This window comes from Glossina fuscipes, unplaced genomic scaffold (assembly GCF_014805625.2).
Source record: "Glossina fuscipes isolate IAEA_lab_2018 unplaced genomic scaffold, Yale_Gfus_2 1, whole genome shotgun sequence".
In the NCBI taxonomy this organism is placed as follows: Eukaryota; Metazoa; Arthropoda; class Insecta; order Diptera; family Glossinidae; genus Glossina; species Glossina fuscipes.
The window spans coordinates 7,754,201-7,767,965 of NW_023998415.1; the positions used below are offsets into that span (position 1 = coordinate 7,754,201).

Below are 13,765 nucleotides of genomic sequence, written 5' to 3' on the forward strand. Positions count from 1 at the left end.
TATTATTATTATTATTATTATTATAAATTTAGCCAGAGAATAAATTTCTAAGACTAAAGTCTTAAAGCACTAGCAACTAAGGCTTTCGGCTTTTATTAAAAACTCTACCGCGCTTTTCAAAATTTTTCAATGGCTATTCGACTTCTTACGACATGCGCCTTGGCCTAGTTCTTCCATGTTCGCGAAACATTAAACTTGAGAGTCTAGTACTCTTTAAGCTTGAAAATCTGTGCACATAGTTCGACGTGATAAAAAAAAAATATATAAAGTTTTCGCTTTTACTAACTCAATATTAAGAACGAAGCTAAACGAAAACTTGTTGTAGGTTTTAGGATAAAACATGTTTAAAAAGTTCGTTGATATTTACATATGCATATGCCCTCAACGGTACATAATATATTAGTTTGGGGAAAAAGAAATCCATTATTTTTTCGGTAGATGGCTGCACCGATGGATTTCTCGTAAAGTATCGACCAAACAATTTCCGATACTGTACATTTACATACAGTACATTTCGCAGTAAAAAAAATTCTTTTGCTGTTTTTTGTTTGATGCATTCAGTTGTGAGTTACAGCGTGTTAAAAATGGAAGTGAACAAAGAGAAAATTCGGTACATTTTACAGTTTTTCTTTGACAAAGGCGAAAATGCAAGCCAGGCGGCTAAAATTGTGAATGGTGTTTATGGTTCCGATACTTTAACAGCCAATTATGTGCAATTTTGGTTTCGTAGATTCCGTTCAGGAATTTTTGATATTAAAGATGCACCTCGCACAGGTAGGCCGGTCGTCGAAAATGCCGATAAAATCGGAGAAATGATCGAAGTTGACCGGCATGTTAGCAGTCGTAACATTTCCCAGGAGCTAAAAATCGACCATAAAACAGTTTTAAATCATTTACACAAAGCTGGATTCAAAAACAACTTGATGTTTGGGTGCCACACCAATTAACAGAAAAAAACATGATGGATCGAATTTCCAACTGCGAAGCCTTGGCCAAACGGAATGAGATAGATCCATTTCTTAAACGGATGGTGACTGGAGATGAGAAATGGATCACATACGATAACCCTGTGCTAAAACGATCGTGGTCAAAGAGCGGTGAAGCACCTCAAACGGCCAGGAAGGTTTTGCTATGCATTTGGTGGGACTGGAAGGGGATTATTTATTATGAGTTGCTTCCATATGGCCAAACGCTAAATTCTGATCTCTACTGTCAACAACTGGACCGTTTGAAGATAGCAATTGACCAGAAACGGCCAGAATTGGCCAACAGGAGAGGTGTCGTGTTCCACCAGGACAACGCTAGGCCACACACATCTACAGTGACTCGCCAGAAACTTCGGGAGATTGGTTGGGAAGTTTTAATGCATCCGCCATACAGTCCGGACTTGGCACCAAGCGATTATCATCTTTTTCTTGCATTGCAAAATTTCTTTAATGATAAAAAATTGGAATCTAGGGAGGATTGTGAAAATCGACTACTAGAGTTTTTTGCAAATCGGACAATCCGAAGCATGTTAAATAAAGTCCTGAAGTTCATAAAATAAAATAATGGATTTCTTTTTCCCCAAACTAATATATTCCCATGTGATACCTCTTGCAAGTTATCATTTTAATTGTATAATTAATTTCCAAGTTTATCCTGCATCTTTCACTAAGTGCATCTTGCAGATTTGCTTATTACGTTATTACCTTCATGCAGCGTTTGTGCCTTTAGATACAAAATATGAATCTTCAAATAAATGATTGCTTCGAGAGATGACACAAAAATGTATGTTGCAGAAGTGTATCCTACGGAAATCATTGCGCATCGAGTACGGCGCTGTACTTTGCTAACTCAGCCTCAACGAACGGACTGTCAGGCCAAAAGATAAATCGACAATATATAATTAGTATTAGATTATGGTTTGATCGTTACTTATTCTATATTTTATATTGTTATTATTATTATTATTATTATTCATTATCCTTACCTTGTGAATATTGCAACCATTTATATGATAAACGCATTAATATATCGATATATGTCGTTTGATCATTTCTCGTTTAAATAAATTCAAATATGAATGCAATAAACCATACGTGAATTTTTTGATATTGAAGTATTGTACTCTAAATAAAGAGAGAATATTATTTTATTTCCATTCTAGCTCTCTATACATATGTAAAGTTACACTGAAACTGTTGAGCATGAATTCAATTAGCTTAGTTAAGTTTGAAAAGATGACCTAAATGGGTTTCACATGAACTTCTATCCCTATTTAAGAATAGATATTGTTACGAAATTCGCTTTTCTCGGATACGGTTCGTATCACTAGATCGTGGATATTTTCTTTTGCACGTTTTCAATACAAGACTCGTTTATTTACAGTCAATTTATTTAAGGGTAAGAGTATATACATTCTACTTTGGCAACACTCTCGATTTCTCAACTCAAATATTCTTTTTCGACTAACTGTGCCGTTCCCAATTATTCAATTTATATACATTTTTACAAGCATATTACTATTGCCTAAGTTCGTCGAAAAAGTGGACCGATCCGAACTATTTTCAATAGTTTTCGTCCTTGGACCTAAATCAGTCTGTGTAGCAAATTTCATCACATTGTCTCAAAAATTGTGACCTGCAGCTCCAAGACAAAAGTAAATTTACAGACATCGGACAAACGAACAGACTTTGATCGGCATTATAAAATATGGGTTTATCTTAAGCCCTTCTGGTGGTACCACGGTATAGTGATAAAAAAACTGACGCTATTTATTCTTTAATGCTAAAAAGTGATTTTAAAATCTTATTATAGGATTTGTTATGTTAAAAGTGGTATTGATACTGCCGTGGCATCCCTTGGAATAAGTTTTCAGTAAACATATGTAATTTGAGAAATTAAAAAAAAGGGCAATGGAAACGATGACAAGGATGAAGTATCGGACTAAAATTTTTTGGGAATTGTTAAAATTAGTAAGAAGCCCACAAATTGGCTTTGTCCATCTTAACTAAACATCCAAAAAAAAAAATAAAAAATAGATAAATCAAGATATATTTATATATATACTACAGTACCAGAATTTTTTCGTGACAATGTTTTCTTCATGTCTCTTCTAACTAAAAATGCGCAGAGAACATTCAGTCGATGTGACTTTGTCGATCAAGAGCTGCATCCAGCTGTACATGTACCATGGAGTGATGCAGTGGCGTATTGTCAATGGGCTGACAAACATTTGCTCACCGAAGACGAATGGAGAGTTGCTTGCGGGAGTGTTAGAAATCGTAAGCACTTCCCTTGAGGCAATAAACTAATATCTAAAGGACAGCACTGGTATGTTCGTTTTTTAAAGAAACAATATTCCATGCTGATCGTATTTTTGGCCACTAACGATAACGTTGTAGCTAAGTATCCTTACTGTTGTGTATCGGATGCATAGATTGGCTTGGAACGCGTACAGACATTGTCAAAAAAGCCGGTAGGAGCGGGTACGCCGGCCATTTTGAAAAAAAACTTGTTTCGTGTTTTTTTTTTTTTTTTAATAACGAGTACTCTTTTTCTAAGACCTTGGGGAAATTTGATTAGAAAAAAATATTCTCGAAAGTTGTTTCAAGCCAAACAAAAGACAAAATTTCTGCAAAATATACAGGAACTTACTTACCTCCACCATTAAGTTATAATCTAGAATGTTTTCAAAAATTTTTTTTACAATTTCGTGATTTTTTGTATATATTTATTAAGATCTGTTGTTGCAATTAAAGCAATGGTACTGTTTTTTATTAAGCTATGAAACGTATATTAGCGTAGCACATAAAACTCGGAAGAATTTCTCGCGATTTTATCTATTTGAGAAACATTCGCACACGGTATATATATTTTATTCGGCGCAATATGTGGCATGGTCATGTATACATTTGACGAATGAATGCAAGAATAAAGTTGAATCGACATCCGAATACCTCTTATTTCCCGCTCCTTTGTTTTCTTACAAGGCTAGAAGAATGAATGTAAAGTTGTAAAAAGAAAATCGCGGTGAAGTCTTTAGCGAACAGGGAATATTGTTATTCCCATCTTTCGATGACGATTGTGCGACGATTCAAATACTCTTTGAAAATGATATATTTATTAATTGCCGTAAAAATTTTAAGTGAGAGTTTTAATGAATTCACGCGTACTTTTTAGGGTAAATAAACTTTTCGAAAAGGTTTGGTTTTCATAATTAAAGCAACCTTTGTTTATTTCGCTAAATATTGCGTTTTCTTTCTCAAGTCTTTAATTGCTCCATCTTTCGAACTTTTTCGAACTTCGTTTCGGAAATTGTGTCTGCGATTTTTTAGCTTTTGCGTTTTGCCATGCAATGAATTCCCTCTAAATAATTCGAAATATGTTATAGCGTAAACCGAAATAATTCCAAATCCATTTTGATTCGAAATACAGCAAAGTTTCCCTTTATACACTACATTACAAGACGATGCGAGAGCATATTAAGTGTGTACAACACATGTATAGAACGTCCAGAAAGATCTATATATATCCCATTATTTTGAACACCGGTCAAGTCAGAATCACTTTCGGAAATTATCTAAACTTATCCGCAAGTGTGCGTGTCTTAGATTTTTCCGTTCAACGCATAGATCGAAACTTTTAAGATATTTTGATGAAATTTGGTACACCGACGTGTTTTGGCCCAGTGACGGACGCTATTAAAAATGCTTCGATAACGAATATGTATATATGAACAACTGTATTAAGAGAAGCGATGTAGAGTGTTTAATGGTGATCTGCGGACCACTATAATGTTTTTACTTGTTTTTTACTTCTATCTAAATATACTAAGTCTTGTTAGAATTTTACAAAAAAAAAAAAAAGAAGAAAACAGGTAACAAAAGTTATATTCGGCAGGAACCGAATCTCGCATACTCACCATTATGTCTTTCACATTTTTGTTTTCTAAAAGCTTTTGTCGAAGTAGTAAAATAATCTGAAGTGAAACAAAATATTTTCTCATATAGTTTATCGTATACGTGTAATTATTTCACTAATTACATGTGTATTATAAATTTTATTCAGTAATATGTATAAATATTATATAAAATTATGTATAAAATTTTTTAAATGATTAAGTATAAGTTTCTATTAAAGTAGACATATGAAGACGTATTTATTTATTTTTTTTTTAAATATATGTAAAAAAAAAATCTCTACATTACTTTCTCAAATAAATGCGTAGATAAGGAGCACGAAAAAATAATTAACTTTTTCATTTGAAAATTTAAAAAACTAGCGAAGAAAAATAGAGAAAAGAAAATAAGAAAGTGTGTAATTACAGCGTAAGCAAATAGCTTCTCCGAAAACTGTTCCCTCTTCTATTATGTTTCGTTTGAGCTGGTATACGAAACGAAAATTTCTTAATATTAAGCTGTTTCAGTTTTGTCTACAAATTACAAACAAAAAAAAAAAAAAAAAAAACATGTACAGTATAAAATTTAGTCTACATAATGAACCCCTATTCGCGGAAAGCCTATAAGAGGTGCAGGTTTAAATTTTTTCTCTCAATACTTTGTGACTTTAAACCTTTGAACGGCAGATGGGCGCATGAAATGGCAAACGGACAGTCATCGCTAAGTTTCTGGTGCATAGTTTTTAAGTGACGCCAAGAGGATGAAAAATCTTAGCATATGTCCACCTACCGATAAATAGGTACATAAATAAATAATTGCGTTTATATTCTTTCCTTTTAAATTATAAATTACAACTATTTCTTGCATTTAAGTACAATAGAGAGGAAAGATATCTTTTTATTTTTATTCCGTATACAAAAAATAAAAGTAAACAAGAATTGCACATTGAATTTAGCTTAGTTTATATTAGTTCCGAATTTCTAAAAATAAATAAAATGCAATAAACTTTCTTACACTGCCAGCCATTCTCTACTGAACTTTCGTATATTTCGATTTTGCTCATAGCATCTCTTCTTTTCGAAATGGCAAGATTTGCAAGGAAACGTCTTCCTTACCGAACTAAGAATTTTTCTGCTTTTCTTTGTTAAACAACACAAGCTCGTTGTCAAGCTTTAATAATTTTTTTCTATCTAAAAATAAAACTACATAATAAAAAACTCAAATAATAATAATAGTAATATAATAATAATAATAATAATAATAATAATAATAATGATAATAATAATAATAAAAATAAAAAAAACATTAAGCAAACACAATTTTCACAGGGCCCAGAGGCAATTGTTTCATGTAATTCCAGGCATCTACACGAGTCATTTTCGTAGTGGCTGCCCCATCTATGCTTAAGATCTCATCACCGTTACGTACTTGTCCAGTTTTTTGAGCAGCACCACCTACAAATGTTCTCATAAATATCTATAACTTGTTTATTAGTTCACGTAAACATACCCATGAAGACTTTTTTAACGATTAATGGTCTGTTGCCTAACGGAGAGTCGAAACCTCCTTCGATTGAAAATCCTAAGCCACAGCTATCTTTAATGATCTCCACAGTACGAGCACCATTAAGGGTTGTAACCGCTTCCTCTATAATTTACATTTGTTCACATAAAGAGTATTTTGTTAAGAAAAGTCCCAAATTACCTTGAGCTCTAATTTCTGCCGCTAGAGCATTGCGGGTCTCTTGAGCTCTTTCCAGTAATTCACTGGTAGTCATTTTACTAGCGTCGGGTCGTGTTAATTGCCTCCTGGCTCTTATGCTGGCTAGAGTAGCTGATTCTGTTATGACAGCCGGTTGAGGACTACTACGGCTACTGGAACTTGTACTGGTCGGTGTAGTAACTGCTTGTGTTTTTGTTTTACTGTTATTACTAGTTGTAGCACCATCTTCACTTGATATAACATCCAAGTCCAAGTCCAGAGATCTAGAGGCTTTGTGATAATTGCGTTTCTTCTCGTAATCAATTTCTATGGGCTTTTCGTGCAGAGATGACAGCGAACCCAAAGAGGAACGTTTTTTAGATAGAGGTTTTACTATAACAGATTCGGAACGTGTTACCACTAAAACTACTTCAGGGCGGGGTGTCTGTAATTGCGAAAGGTTTATGTATTCAAGTTGTTCTTTTCATTGGCATTTTTTCATTTCTGATTACTTACCTTTAAAACTGTTATGGATTCACGGTGTGTTAAGCCGCGCATGCTCATTCCATTGACCGCCAATATACGATCGCCTTTTTTTAAGCGACCGTCTTTAGCAGCCGGTGTGTTGCCCAAGATTTTGTGTATCTAAAATGCATAGTGTGAAATAACCGTTCTTGCATTGAATTCAGATCAATTACCGTAATTTCTTTTGCTTCATAATCGGATCCTCCCGCCAGCGTAATGCCGATACTACTTTCCGGCGTATCCCGCTGCAAAACGATAATAAAAGCTTCTGGTGTTTTTAAAGGAGGATCGGCTTCCTCAATGATTTGTTGTATATCTTGAGCGGTAATCAAACTCTGATTGCTGCCAAGCGAAGAGAAGCTACCGAACTCGGTGGTGTTCTCCTGAGCCGATGAAATATTTTGGGTTGTCGAGCTGACACCCGATGACGAAGAAGCTATAGAATCTAGTGAATTAAAACGTTCATGATAGCTTGATTTCATTTGTGACTTGACGTTCAATAAATTATTCGTCGACACAGCTGGTGAGACTGTATGATTGGCTACGGCAGCAGAGCGTTCAAATTTCTCACGTATCTCAGCTGTACTAACTTTAGTAGAGCATTTTCCCAGAGCAGTGCTGTATAAACATTTTGAGCTACTTGTGCTTGTAGTAGTATTAGAGTTTTCAAATTTTTCCAAAACCGGCTTTAACGAACGTTCTGCAGTTTTATTTAAAATCTTGGATTTAGCGACTTCCACATGCATCCATTGAGTTAACTCACTAGAGTCATTAGTTATTTTTTTCGCGTTCGGTGTAACAGCTTCGACTGCTCTCTGCGGAGTGATTGGCTGAACTGGAACCGCGTTTATAGGTGCAATAACTTTCGACGGCTCTATATGCTGATGTTTGGGTTTGCTAACTGCTTTTTGATTATGATCAGCTTTAAAACTGTTTTTACGTTCTTCATCGATAAACATGGCACTGAGTTTAAGAGGAGAACTACTATCGGCTGATTTGCGGCTGCTGTCATCTGTATCTGAAGTAACTTCTACATAGGCCGCCACATTAATTACTTTGTCCACAAGGCTTTGATCATTTTTGGAGACCAATTTATAGTTAATAGGTGCTGTGGGAGAAGCGGCTTTGGATGGTAAAGTAATTAAGGAACTGCTGCTTGATAACGTAGATCTTGGTTTAGACTTGTGCACTCTTCTGACTTCATCCTCGTCATAACCATCTGTACTATCTTCGTCGTCGTGGTAAGGGCGATTGCGCAACAGCACGGAGGTATCACCGCGACCGTTGCGGCATTTGGCAGAAGCTAAAATGTTCTTACGATTGGTGGCCGAATCGTTTGACCCAGATTTCAAGATCCGGCGTGATAAATCCACAGTAGGAGTACTACCCACCGATGAGCAACTGGCTTGTGAGCCGGAGCCTGACGTTAGAGTGGATGTGGTGGAACTGGCTATAGAGGTATTAGTCTCTGAGGAGAGGGTTCGAGTAAGAGCGAATTTCTCGGGCACTTGTGGTACACATGGAGACATGGGTGGTGACGAAATCCTTGATGAGAATACGGAGTCACAAGAATCACTCTCCTCATGGAGTAACTGTCGTGGAACAGTTAAAGACGTTCTTGGTGGCTTAGCTGGCGGTATTGTATTTAAAACTTCCAATCTTCTTTGAGCCACGGTGGGCATTTGATTGTTGTTGGTTCTAAGGAATGAGCCTTGATTAAAAGAACCTCGATTAAGGGCAATGTTAGCGTTGTTGTTGTGTGTGGTGATGTTCAAAGGCCTTAGAGGGCTGCTTAAACTTGAAGTGGTGGCGACAGTAGTAGAACTAACCTCTGTTCGTTTAGAGATCCGCGGTACCGTTAGGCAACCTGACACTGAGCCTACACCACTATCAGTGGAATCTGTTGACGACGTATTGCCTGATTGCTTAATTTTCTCACTATCACGGCTTTTAATTTCCGGTAAATCTAAGATAGGTTCCAAAGTAGAGACTGCGATGTGAGGCCTTTCAGGAATAACCAAGCCACGCAGCTTGGAAAGACTTTTCCTTCTTTGTTCTAAAATATTTGTTATTGCTGCTTTGCGAGAGGCTTCATCGGGGACATATACTGGCTGGCCATTAAAGCTTGTTCTACGCTCTAGCTGTTGCTGAGAGGCATGGCGACGTGGTAAAGAAGCATAACTTTGGGTATATTCGGTTTTTAAGGTGCTTAAGGAATGCATAGAATCGGAATATGTTTGTGATGGTATTTGCTTAACAAACTGGTACTGTCTGTTAGCATCGTTTAGATTTTCCACGCTCATGGCTCTCGATTTGGAAAGATTGTTTATAACCGCATGTCTCTTAGCACTACCGGAATCTAAAAGATTTTCAGTGCTCAGATTTAAGGGCTTATTTGTACCGCTAGTACGCGAAAATGTTATAGGTTTTGTGGCAGGTTCCACACGTGTAGAGTCGTCATTAGAAAACATGGCAATTTTATCTCGTACGCTTTTCTCAGACTTCTCATCCTTACGCCAATCGCTGTGACGGCGAGGAGCACTTAAAGATCGCCTATAATCACTAGAATCGTAAGTGGGAGCTTCTGGTTTAATGGCCGTAGGTGTGGTGCTGCCACTACTGGCGCTGCTACTCAGATTGTGAGTAGAGCGACTGTGACGGTTTGCTTCTAAGCTTAATTTCACGGAGGGAGAAACGTTTGCGGTATTATTCAGGTTATTGTTAAGTCGACTGTCTTCCACATTCACTATCAAATCTTGACGATAAATTTTACGTGGTACTGCCGCTGGAGGACCGGATTTAGGTAATGGTGGTACGGATTCATTTGTTAAACTGATGGGTAATTTTTTTTGTTGCTCAACTTCTCCAGTAGTGATTGCTGTGCCATTGCTACAGCTGTTAGTAATATGCGTACTACGTGTGCTGGCCGCTATAGCTTGAGCATATAATTTTTCGCTATACACAGTGGTATTTTGCCCCGTCTTAGTACAGGAATTGGCAGTTGTGGTGGTAGTAACGCTTTGCATTAAACTGGTGGCCTTTAACATATTGCTGGATGGCATTATTAGAGGTTCAGTAAAGTTGGGTGGGAATTCATGGCCATCGGGTGGTAGACGTGAATAGGTGGGCGGTGATGTTAGTGTTATATAATCGCTGACAATTGCTGGTGTTTGTGGCACTACATGTATGCCGTTCTCCATTTTGTTCAATTGTCTTTGATCAAGATCTGCACGTATGTTAACCACAAGCAATAAATACACGAGGAAAGGTGATGATTGTAAAAGAGACAACATAAAACACAACATAAACAAAATTAGTTAGATTGTGAGGATAAATGGAATAGGTTTATAGCAATTAAAGAAAAAAAAAGGGAAGTAAATTGAAATTAAATTAAAAACTGGCGTACTCGTCAGTTTCTTAAACCTTAAATTGAAATGATTACAGAATCATTCGAGTTTTAGAAATTTATGTTTATTAATAAAATAATAAAAATATATATATATATATATATTAATTATATAAAATTTTGGGAGTCAAATGTGAATGTGAACGGATAGATGGATAATTAGTTATCAAAGTTTCTGTTAGGTTACAAATAGTAGGAATTGGAAAAGTAATCTGAAAAAATGCAAAAGTCCAAAACAAAGGTCTTTAGAACGATTGGCTTTTAATGAAAAACGCTTGTGTGTAATTAAGCGTTATTGTTACGAAAATCACATATATGATAATGTAAATCTGCATGAAAACTACCGCTTATTGCGGAAAACGAAATTCCATAAATTGTTGAAATTAAATAGTGATATGCAATGCTCTAGCCGCTGATGCTACAAATTAAAGACACCTTATGCAGCTGAATATTTGGATAAAGATGTAACTATCCTCACGTTTAACATAATATAGACGATCTACATTTCAGACATTTTGGACGCACAGTCGTTATTGGTGAGTGAGTGGACGTGAGTGTTTTCGTGAACATCGAAAGGAATGTGTATCTTGGGTCGCCACTAAGCATTGCCTTTTGAAAAACAATATATCAAAGATGGGCAGTTAAATTCCAGCGTGGTCATACCAGCTTGGATGGCGTCGAACGGTCAAATTGGACGAAAGCTTTCTTCCTAAGAGAGAGGGGACAGAGGCTATAAACGTATTTGCTGCATATTCAATCAATATTTAGGCCTGATAATGCCGACAAAGTTACATTCGCAACATAAAGAGAGTTGTGTCGTCTGTCCCTGTGCTCGGCTGTGTAATATCTGTAGTAATCACACCCTTGGCCGAAAAAGTGAAGCTATTCGATTCAAATTTACCAAAACATTGAACATTCTTGTGCATTCAGTGAACATCTTTCTTCTTCTTACTAATCTTCTTATAGGGATAGTTTTGTATTTTTGGTTTTGCTTTGCAAAATATTATTGGAATATTTCATCAATTTTTTTATTCAAAAAAGAAATAACATTTTTTTTTTTTACATTTTTCAAGCCATATATATGTTAGCATAAGCCTTTCATTTGATTTATAATCAGAAGAAATGATGCCAATGATGCCAACTTGTAAGACTCTTTGCGTTAATCAATGACTCATCGTCCTGTTATTTCTGAAAGTCATTTATGAAATACGTGAATAAACGACGCATGCACGTAAGTGTCCCAAGGCAAGAAAATTGTTTCAAAAAATGTTCCTTTCATTTGGAATTCTATGCTTCACATTTGCAACAGTCATCATCGTTACGGAATTTCTGACCGTCAAGCAGGAAATAAGAGAGCTTCTAAAAAATGTACAGAAAACAAGAACCGGAAGTTCGATTTTAAGTACAAATACAAAACCTATCGCAGGTAGATGTTAAAACGAATTCTTGATGCCCATCAAAATCATTTGTTCTGCAAATGTTCCGTTTTTCACATAATCAACACTTAGTTATGGTAGTACGTAAGGCTACCGAGGCACTATCTACGAAACGATGTACATGTGCAAAGTTATTATGTACCCCTAATAATAAGAGGTTTGATACTTGTAAACGACGAGTGCTTGCAAAGGAATGACGTCATATATGTTGAAATTAGACTTGGAATTTTGATACATCAACATTCAATTTCATATTTCAGTTGTCTATCCTTATGCGTGTTCGACAAATGCACTGTTCAGCGTAAACATATCCCATAGTCAATATTATTCCACCACAGACCAATTGCTACATAAAGAATTGAGTATGGTTTTTATACACTACATCACGTGTGATATGTACACATATTAGTTTACTGCGGATGTGTGCAACACCCAGGAGAACTTGAGAATGGTTCATGACAAATGCTTCCCGTCTTATTTTGAAACGCCATCGTATCACTAACTGTAATGAACGATATGGTGTAGATAATTAACGGTATTTTTATTTGTCATTTTTATTGATCGAAAACTCGGCACAATTCTGTCTGTCAAACAAATGTTTCAATCAGTTTATTGAAACGGTTAAAATGACAAAAAAACTCCCGGACTTTTGTTTATTTGCTTGAAAAGCAAGTATCCTAGATGCGCTAAACGGTAGGTTTGTGCGCCACAATAACTTTTACGTGATTTATTAATTTGACTTTCTTGCGTGTACGTCAAGATGAGGCAAATGATATGAAAATGTTATTTTATTTAATTTTACAGATATAGAGATAGAGATATCTCTTTCTCACTCAACTGGATTCATTCTTGAAAAACAGTAATTTCCTGCACGATGCCCACTTAAATTTTCCGTCTGGACATTGCACCTCGAAACTTTGAATTTCGTCACGGATTCCATAAGCGATAACATTAACGTTGTTATGGGCTGTGTTCTTGTCGGTCTGGATCTAAAAAAACCATTTGATAGAGTCTCACACTCTAAGCTTTCCATCAGTTGTGTTAGAAGAAATTCAACTTTTCTCGCAGTACGCGTAAGCCTACGTGTTAGTAAACTTGGGATGACTTTAACTCTTCTTTTATTGAGATTATGTCTGGTGTACCGAAAGGTGACATTTTTCTACTTTATAGAGATAATTAAAGTGATGTGCATTCGTTTGAAAACAGTATTAACGAGTCTTTAGCAATGGTTAACTCCTGCATGGTAGACAATGTGCTTTGCATTAACTCCAGTGAAACTACAGCCCTGTTGTTCACTGTTCGCCGTGCTGGGACACTTAACTTCGTTAGAAAAAAACCCAGTTAATTCATTGATCTTGTAGATTCAATGCAATGCCTTGGGGTAACCCTCGATCGCAAACTGTGCAAACTAAATGTGTATCCGCCTATAAAAGTTAAAAGTACTACTGCACAGTTGGCAATCATGGCGCATGTTAACTATTGCATTGAAGTCTCTTTTGGTTGTCCAAGATATAACTTGGATAGCCTTCAAGGTATTGTCAATCGCATGACACGTTTTCTTTATAGTTTCAAATTTAGACACCATACATAACTCCTCCTGCGTTCGTGCTTTTTTAAATTTCTCCTTTCCCCGATTATTTAAAATTCAAGTTGCTTATCTATCTCTACAAAATCATCAATCAAATTCGACCCCCAAGCCGTTTAGTTGAACGACTGCAGTTCTCTAGATCGACTAGAAAGAAAGCCTTTTATATTAATACCACGTTTATCTAACTTATCATCCGAACGATCTTTTACGGTTCGTTTTGCTAGAT

The 13,765-nt window shown here is 36.1% G+C and overlaps 1 protein-coding gene across 14 annotated transcripts in view; it reads right to left on the reverse strand.

The window, feature by feature from the left end:
• Window positions 1–6,121: 6,121 nt before the first annotated feature.
• LOC119631948 (mucin-17) overlaps window positions 6,122–13,765 on the reverse strand; it is a 219,066-nt gene continuing 211,422 nt past the window's right edge. For 11 of the 14 annotated variants that reach the window (XM_038024576.1, XM_038024570.1, XM_038024577.1 and 8 more), the window contains 5 exons: window positions 7,283–10,335; window positions 7,101–7,229; window positions 6,588–7,029; window positions 6,393–6,530; window positions 6,124–6,337 (listed from right to left, as the gene is read on the reverse strand). In XM_038024576.1, coding sequence (XP_037880504.1) covers window positions 6,189–6,337; window positions 6,393–6,530; window positions 6,588–7,029; window positions 7,101–7,229; window positions 7,283–10,309 — 3,885 coding nt within the window. In that variant the 5' untranslated portion in view covers window positions 10,310–10,335 and the 3' untranslated portion in view covers window positions 6,124–6,188. Of the gene's footprint in view, window positions 6,338–6,392; window positions 6,531–6,587; window positions 7,030–7,100; window positions 7,230–7,282; window positions 10,336–13,765 lie in introns of all 14 variants that reach the window. The other 3 variants (XM_038024565.1, XM_038024564.1, XM_038024563.1) reach the window with 1 other exon arrangement.